Source organism: Doryrhamphus excisus, chromosome 19 (assembly GCF_030265055.1).
Source record: "Doryrhamphus excisus isolate RoL2022-K1 chromosome 19, RoL_Dexc_1.0, whole genome shotgun sequence".
NCBI lineage: Eukaryota > Metazoa > Chordata > Actinopteri > Syngnathiformes > Syngnathidae > Doryrhamphus > Doryrhamphus excisus.
This window is the reverse complement of record NC_080484.1, coordinates 15,379,418-15,398,759: the sequence shown is the minus strand read 5'-3', so window position 1 is coordinate 15,398,759 and position 19,342 is coordinate 15,379,418. Positions and strand designations below refer to the sequence as shown.

The following is a 19,342-nucleotide window of genomic DNA, read 5'->3' as shown; positions in this document are numbered from 1 at the left end:
ACAACCCCACAAATCACCCGTTAGCATGTGTGGGCCCCCCCACCCCCATTGGAAACCACTTAGTCTTTGCATGTTTAAATACCACAAATTGACACAAACACAACATCAGTAGCCCCCCCCAAGACGCTCAGGAGTGTAACCTTCCTTTCTTCCTCACTTGTTTGCTGGCTGCAGGGGACACGTCGCTCATCTCGAAGACTTGGAAGACGTCGAAATGTGCGTAAAGATCACTCGCCTGCACAAAGATGTGTGGAAAATCCTGTTTTGTTTAATGTTCACATACTGTAGAGGTGTTTTTTTAAACTATATGTCATGTACTGTAATACATCGTTATTATTGGTATTTTTAGATTTATATGTATATGTCATGTGGTTATTATTTTTGTTCTTTTGTTGTATTATGTAAGTCAAAGAGACACAACTGGTGTCAGTCCAAAAATGTGTCATTTATTTGTATTTATTTTCATATTGATTATTTGGACATCTCATTTATTTAGTCATATTTATTTATGTCATTGTTTGAAATCTTCTCATATTCCTTTGTTTTCCATTTTCTATTTCAGCTCTACACTCAAGCCAGGGTATCCTCCTCCTCGGCCCCCGAAGGTAAGAAGCACAATCACGTTGATGTTACCAGAGGTGTTCCCCAGGTTACGAACAAAGACATTAGGGTTGCAGGGCACATATAGACAAACAACCATTCACACTCACATTCATACCTATGGATGGAATTTGGAGTGGCCAATTAACCTAGCATGTTTTTGGAATGTGGGAGGAAATCGGAGTACCCGGAGAAATTTTATAATTTATTTTATTTTTTATTTTATTTTATTTTTTATTTCATGTTTTTTATTTTATTTTTTTATTAAATTAATTTTTTTTATTAAATTTCTAATGTAATTTTTAATTTAATTTTATTTTTAATTTAATTTCATTTTTAATTTAATTTTTACTTTTATTTAATTTTATTTAATTTTTAATTTTATAAAATTTTTCATTTTTTTTAATTTTTTAATTTTATTTAATTTCTTGCCTGTGTTTGAAAACACTTGGGTAGACCCACCAATTGTGATGAAACAGGCTATTAGCCACTCCAGCCATGGGTGAGCTTGTAATTTGCATGCATACAGACACTCCCTGTATGCACACTCTATAATGCTACACACACAGCCGCTTACTTACACTAAATAAACACAGTGCTAATGCGGTGAATCAGAGACGCAATGAAGCGGAAAGGGTGAACCAAGTAGGCGTCAATCTGCAAGCGTGTGCAGAAGCTCATCTCGTTAACTGATCTAAATTCCGGTTTTAACGAACTTCCGAGGGGGGGCATTCCGACACAAGTTCTACTTAAAAGATGTATGGAGCTTTCATTTGACTGTACTCCTCAGCCCCGGGTGCACAGCCCCTCCGAGGAGATGGGCCTCAACGACGAGCGCTCCCTGACGGTGCGGCGCTTCCCCAACTCGGAGAACGGCCCCAGCCAGGTGGCGGCGCGCAGGCGCAGCACGCCGGAGCACGGCCACAAGGCGGAGAGCTCGTCTCCGGATTTCCTCTCCGTCAGCGTCAGCAGCCCCGGGCTCCTCTCCCACGCCTCAGACCAGGGTAGGAGTCTAAGCTTCCTCTTTCATCCTTTCATTTTCTACGCTAATACCACATTGGCGTTGCTATTCATACTTTTACAATACTTTTTTTTGTTTATTCTTATTGTTTATTAGTTATTTGTTTATTCATGTAAAATTGCACTTTTTTTTCCTCCTTAGCCCACTTGTTTTTTCAATATTTTGACTTTTTTCTCACAAAACGACAGCTGTTTTTTTTCCATTTTTGCATTTTTTTATTTTCAAACTATTTCAACTTTGTTCTTGGATTTTTTATTCTTTCGTCTTGTAATCATGACTTTATTTTTATACCTTTAACTTTTTTCCGAACTCATTTTTCCAATGTGCCTTTTTTGTTTTTCTCGAAATATCATGACTTTTTTTTATCATGATATTTTTTCTGTTTGGTTTCATTATGATTTTTTTTCTTCTATTTATTTAGTTTATTCTTGTAATATCACATATGATGATATTTCTCATATTTAAAAAAGTTTATTCTTGGAAAATCACATAAAATGATGTATTTTCTCATATTTAAAAAAGTTTATTATTGAAAAATTACATAAAATTATATATTTTCTCATATTTAAAAAAAGTTTATTCTTGTAAAATCTCATAAAATTGTATATTTTCTCATATTTATTCTTGTAAAATTGTGCCTTTTCTTTTCTTCTTGTTAGAAATTGACTCTTTTCTCTTTCATATTCCTAAAATGACAGCTGTTTTTTTTTCAATTTTTTTCTATTTTCCCCTGCAGCCTAATTTTCCAAAAATGTATCAACTTTGTTTGGATTATTTTTCGACTTTAAGTAAGAAAAAAAATTATTCAATCTTAAATTTGTGGTGATTTTTTCCTCATAATGTGTTTTTTTCCGGAAAATTATGATGATGTTGTTACATTACAGCTTTTTTCTTTTAATATTTTGACTTCATTCTTGGAAAATTACCGCTGATTGTTCAATGATATTTGTTTGAACACCGGGAAAGTACTGTAGTGTGTTCATCTTCCTTTTCTTTTTCCGTTTTCTCGCTTTTTTTCTTGCCAAGCTCTCAGTCAGTGTGAATGCAAAGGTGAGTGATAGTTAGCGATGACTAAATATTCCCCGTATGAGGATCCACTGACGTTGATGTGTTTTGTGACGGCAGATGACGACTCCGACGGCAGCCTCAACGGCGGCAGTCCCAAGCCGGCACCCAACCGTGCGCAACGGAGGGTGAAGAAGGAATTTCCTGTACGTCGTCTCCTTTAATTTCATCCTCTTGAAATCTCAAATGAGATGTTTTGGACGTTGAAGGTGTGGAAATGCGGGTCCATTAGGCAATGTTGCCACCAGGGGGCAGCAACAAATCAGGAATTAGCAAAACGTACAAACATTAAAGCCAACTAGTGTATCTTATTTGGTATGTTTCATGTAAAACAGGGGTCTCAAACTCAATTTACTTGGGGGCCACTGGAGCTAGGGTCTGGGTTAGACTGGGCCGCATCAGGTTTTCCAAAAAAAAAAAACGCATTTATTAAAAACAAAAAAATTGAAAAACTGCTTTGTTTCCAATTTTCTACAAGAAAAGCTTTGATAAAACATTCCACTGTTCTCAAATATCTTAATTTTTATTTTTCTACACAAAATAAGATGAAAAATAAATAAACAAATCAAGAATAAAGAAAATCAATCAATCAGTAATAAATAAATAAATATAATAATAATAATAAAACGGCAAATAATAAAAACTTAAACCACATATAGTTGGTGGGTAGACAAATTATTTTTTTTCAGATTAAAATGAACAAAGCATTATTAGAGCCCTGTAGACATGAAAAACACGACTATAGTCACATTTATACTTTTTTTTATTTACAACATATTGCGCAACTGCAGGGTCTTGAGACACATGCTAACTCGCAAACTAGAGAGCTAGCGACCTAAACGGTAGCCTCCAAGTTATTTCCTTTCAACTTAAATAGCCAAAAACTTACCACTTCCACACGGATAGGGAGGATAACTATTAACAGTTATTTAACCTTTAACATGAACATTAATCAAACGTAATAATTTTTTTCTGGGTACATGATACCATACAGCATTCATATCAAACTTGCCGCGGGCCGCACTAACATTAAACTTTCATATCAAGGGGGGGCCTCAAATTGGTGTCCTGTGGGCCACATTTGGCCCGCGGGCCGCGTGTTTGAGACCCCTGATGTAAAACTTCCTTCTAATGACAAGATCATTGTTGCATCATCACGCTGTTTTTGTTTCCTTGTTAGAAGCCCGCTATCAACGGCTTGCCGCCCACACCCAAAGTGCTGGTGAGTAACGCACGATGCCTTCAGGTCTCTTCCGCCGCGCTTTGAATGCGACCCCTGAATGCCACACTGACTTGGCTTCCCTCTGTCAGATGGGGGCCTGTTTCTCCAAAGTTTTCGACGGATGCCCGCTGAAGATCAACTGCGCCACGTCCTGGATCCACCCGGACACCAAAGGTAGATTTGTTCAAAACCGCCGCTAGCCGTGCAACGTTTTGATGTTTTTTTTAAACATCTGTGATCTCCTCCTACCCAGACCAGTACCTGATCTTTGGGACAGAGGATGGCATCTATACGCTGAATCTGAACGAGCTGCATGAAGCCACAATGGAGCAGGTAAGGCTGACCTCCACCAAGGCCAACCTGTCCTCATCGCACACTCTTAGTGTATACACAAAATGACGCAAATTTGAAAGGGATTTTTCACCCATTTTGTATTGAGTAGTGGACCCCTGTAGAGCGGCTACAGCTTTCTAGATCTTCCAGAATATGCACCTATTCCAACTGGATTTCCAGTTGTGCACATCTCATATTATGAGAGAAAATGTCATTGTAGTAACAAAAGATATTATATATTAATTTTTTTTAAATATTAAAATATATTTTATATTTATATTTATATTTTTTTATATATATTTATATTATATATATATATTTTTTTTATTAAAAAAATAATAAAAAAATTATATATAAATTTATATATATATATATATATATATATTAAGTTGTAGTATTATGAAAAAATAAGAATAAAGTTGGAATTTTTGGAAAACTGAGTTGCGGAAAAAATTATATTATGAAAACATCGTCATAATATTTTGAGAATAAAATTTACAAGAAGTATGAAGTGGAAAAATTTGTAAAATAAACACAAAAGCAAAAAATGGCTGAAATCTTATGTGAACAAAGTATTACAGAAAAAATGGCATCTAACAAGAAAACAACTCCACAATAACAAATAAAGTTGGGCAAGTTATAATACAATAATTTATAAATTAATAAATAATAATAAAAAGTAAAAAAAAATAAAAAAAATTATGAGAGGAAAGCTGAAATATTTGGAAATGTAAACAGCAAAAAAATGGGGGGAAAACCTGTAGTCTTATGAGAACAAAGTAATAAAAAATATAGGAAAAAGTAGTAGGAAAAATGCTATTTTAGTTGCATAAAGTTTCAACAAAGGAAAAAAACAACATTACAACAAAGTTGTAATTTTTGGGTAAGTCTGTTGGGGGGGAAAACAAGTGATAATGTGAGAATAAATGGAAATTATTATGGGTATAAAGTCGTAATTACGAGAGGAAGGCTGAAATATTTGGTAAATTAAAGCAGCAAAAAATGGGGATAAAAAGGGCAAATCTTTCTGCAGCGGTCCAAATGTGTTTGTGGCGGGCCGCCATGACTGTAGGCAAACTGGCAAAGTAGAGCCGGTGAAGGGATGCAATGTCCGTGTAGCATGTGTAGCATGGCTGTGTTTGTTCATTTCCTGTTTCCCCTTCCAGCTGTTTCCTAGGAAGTGCACGTGGCTGTACGTTATCAACAACAACCTGATGTCTTTATCGGGTAAGTGACCGCCGCAGCCGTTGCCGCTTTGCCCGTCACCGGCCACCGTCATCACCTCCCGCTGCCGCTTTTGTCCCCGCGTTATCTGGCCTGGCGACGCCTCCGCTGAAACCCAACCCTGAAAATAGACCAGCGCTGCTTTTCTTTATTTGCTGCTCACGCCGTGACAGATTTATACGTCCTCTCCTTTGGTTAAAAAAACTAAAATCTGAATAAGGAGTGATTCTTTTAGGGCATTGGTGCCTTTTGCTCCGCGGCTTTCCCAAAGGGTGACCATAAACTTTATTTTATACATTTTTTAATTTTTACTTTTTATTATTTTATTTTATTTTAATTAAAAAATATATATATTTTACCGAAGTACAATGACATAATTGGTACCATAGTAACATAGTAATTCAGTTTAATTTTTACTTCAAAGTATATTTGTTTACCAAAGCAGTAACTGTTACATTTGTTCACTTCCTGCTTTCCTAATATAGTTTGGAAGTTTTTATTTTGTATTATATATATATATATATATATATATATATATATATATATATAAAGAAAAATAATAAAAAAAAGTTAAATTATATTAGAAAGTAATATATATATATATTACTTTCTAATATAATTTAACATTTTTTATTTTTATTATTTTTCTTTATATATATATATATATATATTATATTGTTTCCCCTTATTTAAATTAAATTAAAATAAATAAAAAAGAAAAATAATAAAAATAAAAAATGTTAAATTATATTTATTAAAATTATATATATATATATAACTTTCTAATATAATTTAACATTTTTTATTTTTATTATTTTTCTTTTTTATTTATTTTAATTTAATTTAAATAAGGGGAATTAATAAATATAATTTAACATTTTTTATTTTTATTATTTTTCTTTTTTATTTATTTTAATTTAATTTTAATTTTTTTTTGTCACGTACCGAAGTACGAGGTTGGATGACATTTTTTAGCTAATTGGTTATTGTTAGCCTTATGCATTATTTTAGCTGTTTGAAGATGAATATCAGCAAGTTGAAGTATTTGTGATTGTAGAAATAAGGAGTTAGTATGTTCTCTGGAGGCAGCATTATGAATTATCCTTACTACTGAATTAGCGTAATTAGCGTTAAAGGCATTCAAATCAATAAAACAACCAGGGTGCTCAAATGTATGCACCTGCCTACTTTAGTTCCCATAATGATTACAAGGTAACCTTCATGGGAACTAATGTAGAGCACGTAGCACAGGGGTCTCAAACTCAATTTACTTGGGGGCCACTGGAGCTAGGGTCTGGGTGAGACTGGGCCGCATCAGGTCACCCCCCCCCCCCTCCCAAAAAAAACGCATTTATTAAAAACAAAAAAAATTTAAAAACTTCGCTTTGGTTCCAATTTTCTACAAGAAAAGCTCTGATAAAACATTCCACTGTTCTCAAATATATTACTTTTTATTTTTCTGCACAAAATAAGATGAAAAATAAATAAACAAATCAAGAATAAAGAAAATCAATCAGTAATAAATAAATAAATGTAATAATAATAATAATAATAATAAAATGGCAAATAATAAAAACTTAAGAAACCACATATAGTTGGTGGGTAGACAAATGATTTTTTTCAGATTAAAATGAACAAAGCATTATTAGAGCCCTGTAGACATGACAAAACACGACTATAGTCACATTTATACTCTTTTTATTTACAACATATTGCGCAACTGCGGGGTCTTGAGACACATGCTAACTCGCAAACTAGAGAGCTAGCGACCTAAACGGTAGCCTCCAAGTTATTTCCTTTCAACTTAAATAGCCAAAAACTTACCACTTCCACACGGATAGGGAGGATAACTATTAACAGTTATTTAACCTTTAACATGAACATTAATCAAAGGTAATAATTTTTTCTGGGTACATGATACCATACAGCATCCATATCAAACTTCCACATTAAACTTTCATATCAAGGTGGGGGCCTCAAACTAGTGTCCTGCGGGCCACATTTGTAGCATTCACATGATTGTTGTTATTTGACCATGTGACCACTATTTGTCCTGTGTTTTGTCATCAAGTACGGTCTACTTACTGTTCTCTCCTCCCTCGTAAACATTCCTCTCGCCTGGCTTCGCCTGACATTCTACTAACCGGCTTCATCAGAAGGTAATCACACTTTTTACCATTCACACACACACACACACACACACACACACCGTTTGTACCACCGTGTACTTCTAACCCCACTAAGTGTCACAGCCGCCTCACGGTGGGAACCGCCTCCACTCAACCTTTGTTTTGTGTGTTTGGCAAACGGTCAGGCAAAAAATGTCCCGTCTTTTCCCCGCCGACCGATGATGTTGACGGCCGATTGTCCCGTTGTGCCGCAGGGAAAAACTTCCAGCTGTATTCCCACAACCTCATCGGGCTGTTTGAGCAGCTGAAGAAGCCCGGCCTGGCCGCCCAGTTCCAGACGCACCGCTTCCCTGACAAGATCCTTCCCAGGTGACACCAGCTCTGTGGTCACTTTGTCATGGTTTGATATTTTCCCCATACAAAAAAATGTTTTTTTAAATAACTTTATTGACAATACCAACATTCATTCAACATTTCTGCCAATTAGGATTGCTTTTTTATAAATGGAATATTTGAGTAGTTTCACCATAGAAAACCATCTTCTAAACCAGGGGTGGGCAAACTACAGCCCGGGGGCCACATCCGGCCCGCCAAGTGTTTCAATATGGCCCGCCTGTTTTTTCCAAATATTTCATTTAAACTCAACATACAACCTGGCATCGTGGCTTGATCCAACTTTTTGATGGTTGAGGTAGCTGCTTTATCAATTTCGTTATTTGATGTGGCCTGTTACAAAATGCTCCTGTAAAAAGGGACACAAGCACATAATAATAATAATAATAATGTTGTCAATAATGATAATAATACTACTATTATATTAATATTGTTGTTAATAATATTAATATAATAATGGTAGTAATATTACAAAATACTCCTGGAAAAAGGAGCACAAGCACAATAATAGTAATACAAATAATGATAATAATACTACTATTATATTAATATTGTTGTTAATAATATTAATATAATAATGGTAGTAATATTATTATTATAACAAAATAATAATAATATAATAACATTACTATAACTAATAATAATTATAATAAAAATAACAATAATAATAATAATAATAATAATACATTGAGAAACACACTTTACATCAAATAAATGATTTCAAAGTGCACATATAGCAGATTGCATGACACTTTTACATGTAAAATATGTGTAAAAATATAGGTGTAAAAATGGACTGTTACCTGTAAAATACTACATAATCCCCCCCCCCCCCCCCCCCCCCCCGTCAATTTTGTTAAATTAATGCGGCCCGCGAGTCAAAAAGTTTGCCCACCCCTGTTCTAAACATTTTTAGCGCCCTCTAGGCATGAAATAACACCCCAGGGGGTCACCTTTACAGGTCTATTATGGGCGTCAAAAGGTGTTGGCCCCCTTCCTGATTTCTTATTTGTTGCATGTTTGTTACACTTAAATGTTTCAGATCATTAAACAAACGTAAACATTAGTCGCTGACGACACAACTGAACACTAAATGCAGTTTTTAAACTTTTTATTAATTTACTGAATTTCCTGCTTGCATATACTATATATGATGAAAATAGGCAAAAATCTAAAGAACAAGAATAATATATGTGGCAAGAAAATTTCAACCTATTAATGACATTTAGTGAGCAACGTGTACTGTATAAGCAGAAGATTTTTAATATTCATGTTTTTCCCATTCAATTAGATTCAAATTTGCTTTATTGGTGTAAATATCACAACAATATTTACAAAGCACCAAGAATCGCTCCGTTTGTGGGCGTACTTGTGCGTTTTAGTTACAGATTTTATGTGTATATGGGGAAGAAATAATCAAAAGTAATAAAATTTAAAATTAAATAAAATTTAACAACAATAATAGTAATAATTATTTGATTAAAACAATTGCAATTATCACAATTATATATTGTGATTAAATATATATAATTATATATAATTTATATATATAATTATAATTATAAAATTCTAAAATAATAATAAATAATTAATAATAATTAAATAATTAAATAATAATTATAATAATTATAAAATTAAATATATAATATAAAATATTATTAAATATAATATAAATATAAAAAAATATTATAAAATTAAATAATTAAAGATTCCTTCAATGTATTCAAATGATACTCTTTGAATAATATTTTTTCCACAAAAAAAAGAAAAAAAAGAATTATCTTCTTAAAATCCTCAAAATGACATCTACACCGTCTCCCTCATTAAAAATTAATTAGAAAAGAACAAACAACAACCACAAAGATCATTATTTTGCCTCATATTACATTTGTGGGAAGTTATTACATTTACATATTTTCACTTTCCCACATATGTAATAAAATTCAATATTACGTTTGCAGGACGTTTTTGCGGGATTATTACATTAAAAGCTGCAGATTTGTATTACGTTTGCGGGTGTAACAGTTCCTTTGCCACGGTTAGGGGGGAAAGGGGGGCGGGGGTGCTTTGTCAGTTTGCCCCATTCAAGGCGTCAGCAGCTCCTTTTAGCGCAGTCTGACAGCCCGTTTTTTTTTTTTGTGTCCTCAGGAGGTTTGCCTTGACAACCAAGATCCCCGACACAAAGGGCTGCCACAAATGCTGCATCGGTGAGGCCGCCCACGCACCCCACCCAGCACACTTGGATTTATTTGCTGTCTTGTTGTGAGCGTCCCATGCAAATTGCACCATACTCATCATCATCATCATCATGATCTCTCGATAGTGAGGAACCCGTACACGGGCCACAAGTACCTATGTGGAGCGCTGCAGTCTGGCATTGTGCTCCTGCAGTGGTATGAGCCCATGCAGAGGTTCATGCTCATCAAGGTTAGTGACATCACAAACACCACCCAACAATCTTATAAAATGATATTTAAATGTTACACTTAGGGGGGAAAAAGTGGGCTAATAAATTGACAATAAAAGCATAAATACTGCGGATTTCAGAAAACAACAGATGGAATGATACAGCACTCTACAAGAAGCAATGAAGTCTGTAAAATTAAATAATAAAAAAAAATCCAAAAATTGTTACAACTATAATGATTAAAATGGTATAATAATGGTGATAATAATAACAATAATAATGATAAAGATTATCTATCTATAGATACATTAGCATCACTGGGGTCTACATGTTTGGTGACATGGTGTGTAATAGGGATAGATCGATATGGATTTTTTTTTTTTTTTTTTTTTGACGATACCGATTTTTTTCCCATCACCTTTTAGCCGATTATGGACTGCTGATTTAGCTTGGGCCGATACTGCTTTTGCTCCCTCAATTTACATGAAAAAATGACAATGATAACAAATATTTATTGAAATATAAACACTGAACACAGTAGCATTCAGCTTTCTTAAACACACTTTCAAGTAAAAAAAAGTGTTTGATTATTCAATTATTGTCTATGAAATAAAATTAAAAAAATATTTTAAATAAACATAAACAAACATATAATTAAACATTAATTAATTCATTAATTAAACATAAACAAATATACTTTTAAGTAAAAATTAAACTGAATTAAAGTTACTATGATACCCATTATGTCATTGTATGGTCATATCACCTTGTACTTGGGTACGTGATTAAAAAAAAACAAAAAACCTTAAAACTATATTAGGAAATCGTTGTTAGGAAATTAGGACATTTCTAAAATCACAAATACTTCAACTTGCTGATATAGTTCATCTTCAAACAGCTAAAATAATGCATAAGGCTAAAAATAACCAATTCCCTAAAAATGTCATCCAACCTCGTACTTCGGTATGTGACAAAAAAAATTAAAATAAAAGAAAATTAAATTAAATAAAAATAAATATAAATAAATAAATAATAAAAAACAAATAAAAATGAAAAATAATAAAAATAAAAAAACTTGAATTATACTAGAAAGTAATATAAGTAAGTAATATATATATATATATATATATATATATATATATATATATATATATATATAATACAAAATAAAAACTTCCAAACTATATTAGGAAAGCAGGAAGTGAACAAACGTAAGTTAAAAAAAAAAGTGTTTAATTATTCAAGTTATTAGTCTATGAAATAAAATAAAAATATATATTTTAATTAAACATAAACAGAACAGCACCTATTATGCAGAGTAGGACTTAGCTTTGGTAAACAAATATACTTTCAAGTAAAAATGAAACTGAATTAAAGTTACTATGGTACCCATTATGTCATTGTATGGTCATGTGACAAAATAAAAAAAAAAACTTATTAGGAAAGCAGGAAGTGAACAAATGTAACAGTGATTGTAAAAGTACCAGATGGAGGGGTAGGATTTAATAAGCTTTGCTTCTTCCTACTCCTTTTGGACATGTGGAACTGTGAACTGATTATGGGATGCATTCAATTGTAATCTGATGCATGTTCAAATGAAATTAAACCATTAGCATTACTATAAATAACTCGTGTACGTTTAATTCCGCAACGATTCGCTGATTTCAGCTTTCCTCCCACAGCACTTTGACTTCCCGCTCCCCAGCCCCCTGAAGGTGTTTGAGATGCTGGTGGTCCCCGAGCAGGAGTACCCGCTGCTATGTGTGGCCATCAGCCAGGGCGCCGAGCCCGGCCAGGTGGTCCGCTTCGAGACCATCAACCTCAACTCCTGCTCTTCCTGGTTCACCGAGATGGGAACGAGTAAGCCGGCGTGGTGGCGGGATGCGTGCGGTTTGTGGTGACTTTGAGGGTTATTTTTTTTTAATCCCACTCGATTGTGCTCGCAGGTCATCAGCAGGTAGATGCCATCCATGTCACGCAGCTGGAGAGAGACACTGTCTTGGTGTGCCTGGACCGTAAGTCACGTCCGTAAGTCTATTATGAGGTCATGTCAGACAAACTTAATTTGCTTTTTTTTTTTTTTTTCCCCGACAGAAAACTTAAAGATCGTAAACCTTCAGGGCAAATTGAAGTCCAACAAGAAGCTGGCATCTGAGCTGAGCTTTGACTTCTGCATCGGATCTGTTGGTATGATTCCACTTTGGGAAACCCAAACTGATACTTTTTATATATATTATTATTTAGGGATGCATATTTTTTTTTCCCAAACAGTATCCTATAATTTTGTCCTTCTCAAGACAGATATCGATATTTATTTCTAGCCATCCATCCATTTTCTATGCCATACCCCTGACTAGCTGTGCTACCGCTTTATCCTCACGAGGGTCACGGGAGGTGCTGGAGCCTATTCCAGCTGTCTTGGGGCGAGAGGCGGGGTACACATTTACAAATTTCCCCACTGAGGGACGAATAAAGGCATATCTTAATCTTACACCCTGGACTGGTGGCCAGCCAATCACAGGGCACATATAGACAAACAACCATTCACACTCACATTCATACCTATGGACAATTTGGAGTGGCTAATTAACCTAGCATGTTTTTTTTTGTTTGTTTTTTTTACTTCTAAGGGCCAGTTGCGTCATTAGGCCTATTTTAAAATGTTCTAATTTGATATTTTTTATTAATTTTTTTCATTGATTTTTTTTTTTACAAAAAAATGTCTAACAAATTTTATATAATAGGGCAAAAGCATACTAATAAGCCAGCCAATAAGCAGGCTAATACTAGCCTACTACTATAGTAGTAGTACTAATAATCATTCTCGACAAACAACCATTCACACTCACATTCATACCTATGGACAATTTGGAGTCGCTAATTAACCTAGCATGTTTTTTTTTTTTTTTTTTACTTCTAAGGGCCAGCTGCGTCCTTAGGCCTATTTTAAAATGTTCTAATTTGATATTTTTTATTAATTTTTTTCATTGATTTTTTTTTACTTTTTTTTTTTTTTTTACAAAAAAATGTCTAACAAATTTTATATAATAGGGCAAAAGCAGACTAATAAGCCAGCCAATAAGCAGGCTAATACTAGCCTACTACTAGTAGTAGTACTAATAATCATTCTAGACAAACAACCATTCACACTCACGTTCATACCTATGGACAATTTGGAGTCGCCAATTAACCTAGTATGTTTTTTTTTGTTTTTTTTTTACTTCTAAGGGCCAGCTGCGTCCTTAGGCCTATTTTAAAATGTTCTAATTTGATATTTTTTATAAATTTTTTTCATTGATTTTTTTTTTTACAAAAAAATGTCTAACAAATTTTATATAATAGGGCAAAAGCATACTAATAAGCCAGCCAATAAGCAGGCTAATACTAGCCTACTACTATAGTAGTAGTACTAATAATCATTCTAGACAAACAACCATTCACACTCAAATTCATACCTATGGACAATTTGGAGTCGCTAATTAACCTAGCATGTTTTTTTTTTTTTTTTTTTACTTCTAAGGGCCAGCTGCGTCCTTAGGCCTATTTTAAAATGTTCTAATTTGATATTTTTTATTAATTTTTTTCATTGATTTTTTTTTACTTTTTTTTTTTTTTTTTACAAAAAAATGTCTAACAAATTTTATATAATAGGGCAAAAGCATACTAATAAGCCAGCCAATAAGCAGGCTAATACTAGCCTACTACTATAGTAGTAGTACTAATAATCATTCTAGACAAACAACCATTCACACTCAAATTCATACCTATGGACAATTTGGAGTTGCCAATTAACCTAGCATGTTTTTTTTTTTTTTTTTTTTTTACTTCTAAGGGCCAGTTGCGTCATTAGGCCTATTCTAAAATGTTCTTGGTCAAGATGGGCCAACAAATGTCCTCTTTGTGTCCAACAGTGTGCCTGCAGGACAGCGTGCTGGCCTTCTGGAAGCACGGAATGCAGGGGAAGAGCTTCAAGTCCAACGAGGTACAAAAAAAACAAAAAAAAAAAACGAAAAACACAGACTAAGAAACCACGGATGCAACCGTATGCGCTAATACCGGACTATTCGGTCCGCAAGTCCGCCTATATCGACCACGTTTTACTTTTCTTGCTTGCACTAAAGAAACGTACTGGGAAATATTTAGCACCCTCCTAAAGAGAGATTGTTAACCAAGGGTGTCCAACATGCAGCTCAGTGGCCCTTTGTGACCCGCAGCTTCATTTTCATTGGCCCTGTTTTAAAAATAAAACTTATTTATGAGCTATTTTTTTATATATTGTTTTGGTTTTTTGGACACTTCTGCCTTACTGTACCCAAAATGAACACAACGTGGACTAAAGTGGACCAGCCTGGACCATGCTTCAGGGTCTGATCGTGTCTTTTTATTTGTCTCTACGTCACCATCGTGGAACTTGTGCTTTGAAATCACCCCTTTGAATGTTTGATCTGAAGCTATACAGTAAAATACCACGAAAAAGGTGTCCCTGAATGCATCACGCACGCGAATGCACACGGCGGTTTTGTGTTAGTGGCGTTGACATGCCGTGCGCACCAGCTGCGATGAGTGACTTAATGGAGGTAATGAACTCGTCGGTGTGAACCCGATCACTGCTTGGACGCGCTCGCACAATAAGAGTTGGAGATCACAGGGAGGTGACGCGTGCCGTTGTGATGAAAAGCGATACGGCGTTCAAGAGGCCGCCATCTGTCTCCCATAGGCTCCACTTGTGGAGTCCCGCTTGGAAGCTCTCCTGTGGATTTTTTTTTTTTTTTTTTTTTGTAAATGTCAGCCTCCATGCAAAATTGATGCTCCGTCATAAAACGCGAGCGAAGCGACGTTTTAATAATTCAACCTTAATCTCCGTATGATTCCTTGCAAAAAAAAAAAAAAAAAGCACAGGCGTACACGGGCGAGCGGTTCGTCGATGGTTTGTTCCGCTGGTCGCCTCCGTCAACACCCGAGACCTGGATCAGATCTCCCCGCCCTTTCCTCTGAAGCCAAGCGCTAACACCTTAGCAGGTGTCCCCCGCCGATCCGTCTCATATCAGTCAGCTACGCATCTAAAGACCGTGGACAGGAATCTTCCACAAGTCACCAACGCCCACTTACACTTGGACTTGTCGAGAAATTCTGTCCATAAAAGTTCTGAACAGAATCAGGGACAAAGCAACATAGACCGGGACTTAAGTGTCAATCCCTTACTACCCTTCCAAGTCCACAAAGCAGTCCCATACAAAATGGCCATATACTGTACCCTGTTGTACCCCAGTAAGGGTGTAGAGCTGGTCCCGGACCAAAACTACCATATGGTACCATACTACCATATCTTACTTATTGTGTGGAAATATGGGCTGATAACTATAAAAGCAATCTTCACTTGCTAAATGTACTGCAAAAAAAAGGTCAGTAAGGATAATTCATAATGCCGCCTACAGAGAACATACTAAACTCCTTTATTTCTAAAATCATAAATACTTCAACTTGCTGATATAGTTCATCTTCAAACAGCTAAAATAATGCATAAGGCTAAAAATAACCAATTCGCTAAAAATGTCATCCAACCTCGTACTTCGGTATGTGACAAAAAAAAATGTAAATTAAATTAAAATAAATAAAAAAACAAATAAAAATGAAAAATAATAAAAATAAAAAATGTTAAATTATATTAGAAAGTAACCACCACGGCGGTCGGCCGGTCCCGTTTCCTGTTTCCGACATCCACGCAATGTTGACAAGACGTCTCAGTCAAGGTAGTCCCACAACATCCAGTGAGTTCAGGACCAAACCCATCCAACCCCGTAGCTTGATCACCCCAGTTACCTCAGCCATTTCTGAGGCATCTAATGGTTTGCCAGAACCTCTTAAGCTAACCGTAAATTTGGTGACGCTCCCTGGCCTTACCCAACTCCTCCTAGAACTTGAGTTTTTCCCGAATGCTCATGGAGCTGAGCCTGGTATAAACAGTATGGCATCATGGGTCGACATAAACAGGTAGACTGCGTCTAGTCGGAATGTCTCCTTCCTCACCAAAGAAGCCGACATTCCACATCCCGAGAAACGGATGTAGCCGCCATGCGTGTTACTCTTGTACTGTCCTCGACAATCAACGCCGATAATGGTGAATTTTGTGTACTTTTCAAAATAAAAGCTTGTTTTGCCATTCATAGGTGACGCAGGAGATCTGTGATCCAAGCAGAGTCTTTCGCCTCCTCGGATCCGACAGGTCGGTACCGGCTTCAAGCTTTGCAGGCATATTGTTGTGTATTTGGCTGCCATGCATGCATACATGCAGCACATGTGTTGTGGATAACTTGATAGCGTAGCGAGTGAGACTAGCATCCATGTGAAAGGCGTGGCATGAACTCCCTAACCTCAAGTCAACCACGACATGAACCGCCGAGCTGTGATAGACGGCTTTTTGTTGGCATGGGCGTAACTATAGGGGTGTTATTTCATGTCTCGGGAGCTCTAATAATGATACACACCATTTATGACTTTAACCTTAGCTTTCTGGTATCATGTCTTATGTTAACGGGTGGGTTTTGACCCATGTATTAAATCAGCTATAATATACACTAAAAATAATAAGTTACCATCAAATTTGCTTCTCATGTCTTGGTTACCTTCTTAGGCTTCCTCATCCATGAAAATGTTGCTTTTAATACTTTTGGTGTGGGCATGGAGGCCTTTTTTGTCACTATACCCCTCCATTTCTATTTACAAAAATGGTCAAATGAATCTCAAAAGAATCATATTCATAAATTGAAGGTAAATTTGTTACCTGGCTATTACTGAGGGATATAGAACATATCTCTTAAATCAATTAGTTTTATTTATTTTCTCATTTTAGTATTAATCACTAAAGAAACATCTATGGTGGTGGGGTGAATTTTGACCCATATACGTATATTCATGTCAAGAAAAAGTAGAAAAACTTATTGTTTTCAGAAACTGAAATAAAAAAGCAGAACAGGTCCAGATCTTGGTTCACTCTACTTCGTGTTATTCTTTCCATGATCCAAACTGATCTTCCCATGATCCAAATTGATCTTTCCATGATCCAAATTGTTCTTTCCATGATCCAAATTGATCTTTCCATCTTTCCATGATCCAAATTGATCTTTCCATGATCCAAATTGATCTTTCCATCTTTCCATGATCCAAATTGATCTTTCCATGATCCAAATTGATCTTTCCATGATCCAAATTGATCTTTCCATGATCCAAATTGATCTTTCCGTGATCCAAATCGATCTTTCCATGATCCAAATCGATCTTTCCACGATCCAAATTGTTCTTTCCACGATCCAAATTGTTCTTTCCACGATCCAAATTGTTCTTTCCACGATCCAAATTGTAAATGTGAAATCAGCCAATCAAATGAGTGAATTCCCCTCACATGTCTGGACCTTGTTTTTCTGCTATTATACTGGAAAATGGTGAAAATGAGAATCCCCGGAAGCTTCCATGATGAGAAGAGGAGCTGGTTGTCATTGTGTTGGCTAATTGGACACTTATGATTTCAGTTTTGGCTCAAAATATTGCTTTATAGTCATATTATTATAACCGGGTCCAAACCGACCCTAACAATACAGTGGTCATAATTTCAACCGGACCATTTTAAAATGTAGTAAAAATTATTTTTTTGGTTTATTTTTTTTTTATTAGAGTTTCAGCTAAAATGAAAGGAAAGGTATACAAAACGGTGGTGAGAGCAGCCATGTTGTTGGTCTGGGGACAGTGTCAAATGTCACTGAGGAAATGACAGGAAGCAGAATTGGAGGTGCTGAGGTTCTCATTGGGAGTGACCAGGATGGATAGGATCAGGAAGGAGTACATCAGAGGGACATTACATGTTAGAGACCTTGAGACTGAGATGGTTGGGACATATCCAGAGGGAAGATAGTGAATATATTGGTAGGAGGCGTAGAAGAAGACCAAAGAGGAGGTTTACGGATGTCGTGAAGGAGGACATGAGGGTAGTTGGTGTGAGAGAGACAGAAGTAATTCTTTGAAAATGTTGACTTTATTTTGAATACTTTATTTCTGTAATATTTTGACACAATTCTTGCAATAAGCGAGTTCTTGTGTTCTGCCGTCCCCGTCCTCTCCTGCAGGGTGGTGGTCCTGGAGAGCCGTCCCACGGACAACCCCACGGCGCTGAGCAACCTCTACATCTTAGCGGGTCACGAGAACAGTTACTGATGTACAAACGTGGGCGAGAAGTCCCGCTTTGGACATTTTTTTTTTTGTTTTAACGGGAAGAACTTCCCCATCCCGGGGCCTCGAGCGAGGGTCTCGGCAGTGTTACTACGGTTGAGCCGGCCCCGCTGGTCAGAGACCGCCTTCTTATCCCAGTAGCACCCGAGAGGAGGTCAGAGCAAAGGTATTCTCGACTCACGTGCCATCGGAGCTGGTGAGTAGCTGTGATTGCTTTCTGCAAATTTTGGGAGATTTCCGCCGATGCTTGAAGCACAACAGGACCCCCCCCCCCAAATCCCTCTTCTGAGCCACGCGGGTTATTTAAAAAATATTTATGATCATGAGGTCTTCAGTATTCGGGGCTCAACTAGCTAGCGAGCAGCTTTTGGAATCTTTGTAACATAGTAGCATTCATCCTTTTTACATATTGAATATAATGTACAAATGTTTTTTCTTTCTTTCTTTCTATCTTTTACCCTCCTTTTATAGACATTTTATCATGATTTGCACCATGTAAGCACTTTTGTACATGTTTTTTTTTTTTAATTTAAAATGACAAAATGAGGGACAATGCTCGCTTCTGTTGACATCTTTTGCATTCCCTTTTGCAAAATGTTTTAAGGTTTGAATAAAAAAAAAAAAAAGAGCTGTTATTAACGAGACGCCTGACGTGTGGCTTTGATGAGCGGCGAAGCGGACGTGTGAGGATTAGTTTCCGTTAATTCCCCATTTAGATGCCACTCTAA

General features: G+C 35.8%; 1 protein-coding gene across 8 annotated transcripts in view; it reads left to right on the top strand.

Moving 5' to 3' along the window:
• map4k5 (mitogen-activated protein kinase kinase kinase kinase 5) overlaps positions 1 to 19,340 on the top strand; it is a 37,146-nt gene extending 17,806 nt beyond the window's left edge. For 2 of the 8 annotated variants that reach the window (XM_058056990.1, XM_058056987.1), the window contains 18 exons: positions 175 to 216; positions 563 to 605; positions 1,391 to 1,604; positions 2,648 to 2,671; positions 2,747 to 2,832; positions 3,867 to 3,908; positions 3,998 to 4,082; positions 4,162 to 4,241; positions 5,408 to 5,468; positions 7,849 to 7,963; positions 10,136 to 10,194; positions 10,311 to 10,414; positions 12,077 to 12,254; positions 12,341 to 12,409; positions 12,489 to 12,581; positions 14,306 to 14,376; positions 16,562 to 16,617; positions 18,512 to 19,340. In XM_058056990.1, coding sequence (XP_057912973.1) covers positions 175 to 216; positions 563 to 605; positions 1,391 to 1,604; positions 2,648 to 2,671; positions 2,747 to 2,832; positions 3,867 to 3,908; positions 3,998 to 4,082; positions 4,162 to 4,241; positions 5,408 to 5,468; positions 7,849 to 7,963; positions 10,136 to 10,194; positions 10,311 to 10,414; positions 12,077 to 12,254; positions 12,341 to 12,409; positions 12,489 to 12,581; positions 14,306 to 14,376; positions 16,562 to 16,617; positions 18,512 to 18,599 — 1,510 coding nt within the window. In that variant the 3' untranslated portion in view covers positions 18,600 to 19,340. The remainder of the gene's footprint in view (positions 1 to 174; positions 217 to 562; positions 606 to 1,390; positions 1,605 to 2,647; positions 2,672 to 2,746; positions 2,833 to 3,866; positions 3,909 to 3,997; positions 4,083 to 4,161; positions 4,242 to 5,407; positions 5,469 to 7,848; positions 7,964 to 10,135; positions 10,195 to 10,310; positions 10,415 to 12,076; positions 12,255 to 12,340; positions 12,410 to 12,488; positions 12,582 to 14,305; positions 14,377 to 16,561; positions 16,618 to 18,511) is intronic. The other 6 variants (XM_058056992.1, XM_058056994.1, XM_058056993.1 and 3 more) reach the window with 4 other exon arrangements.
• The last annotated feature ends 2 nt before the right edge of the window (positions 19,341 to 19,342 follow it).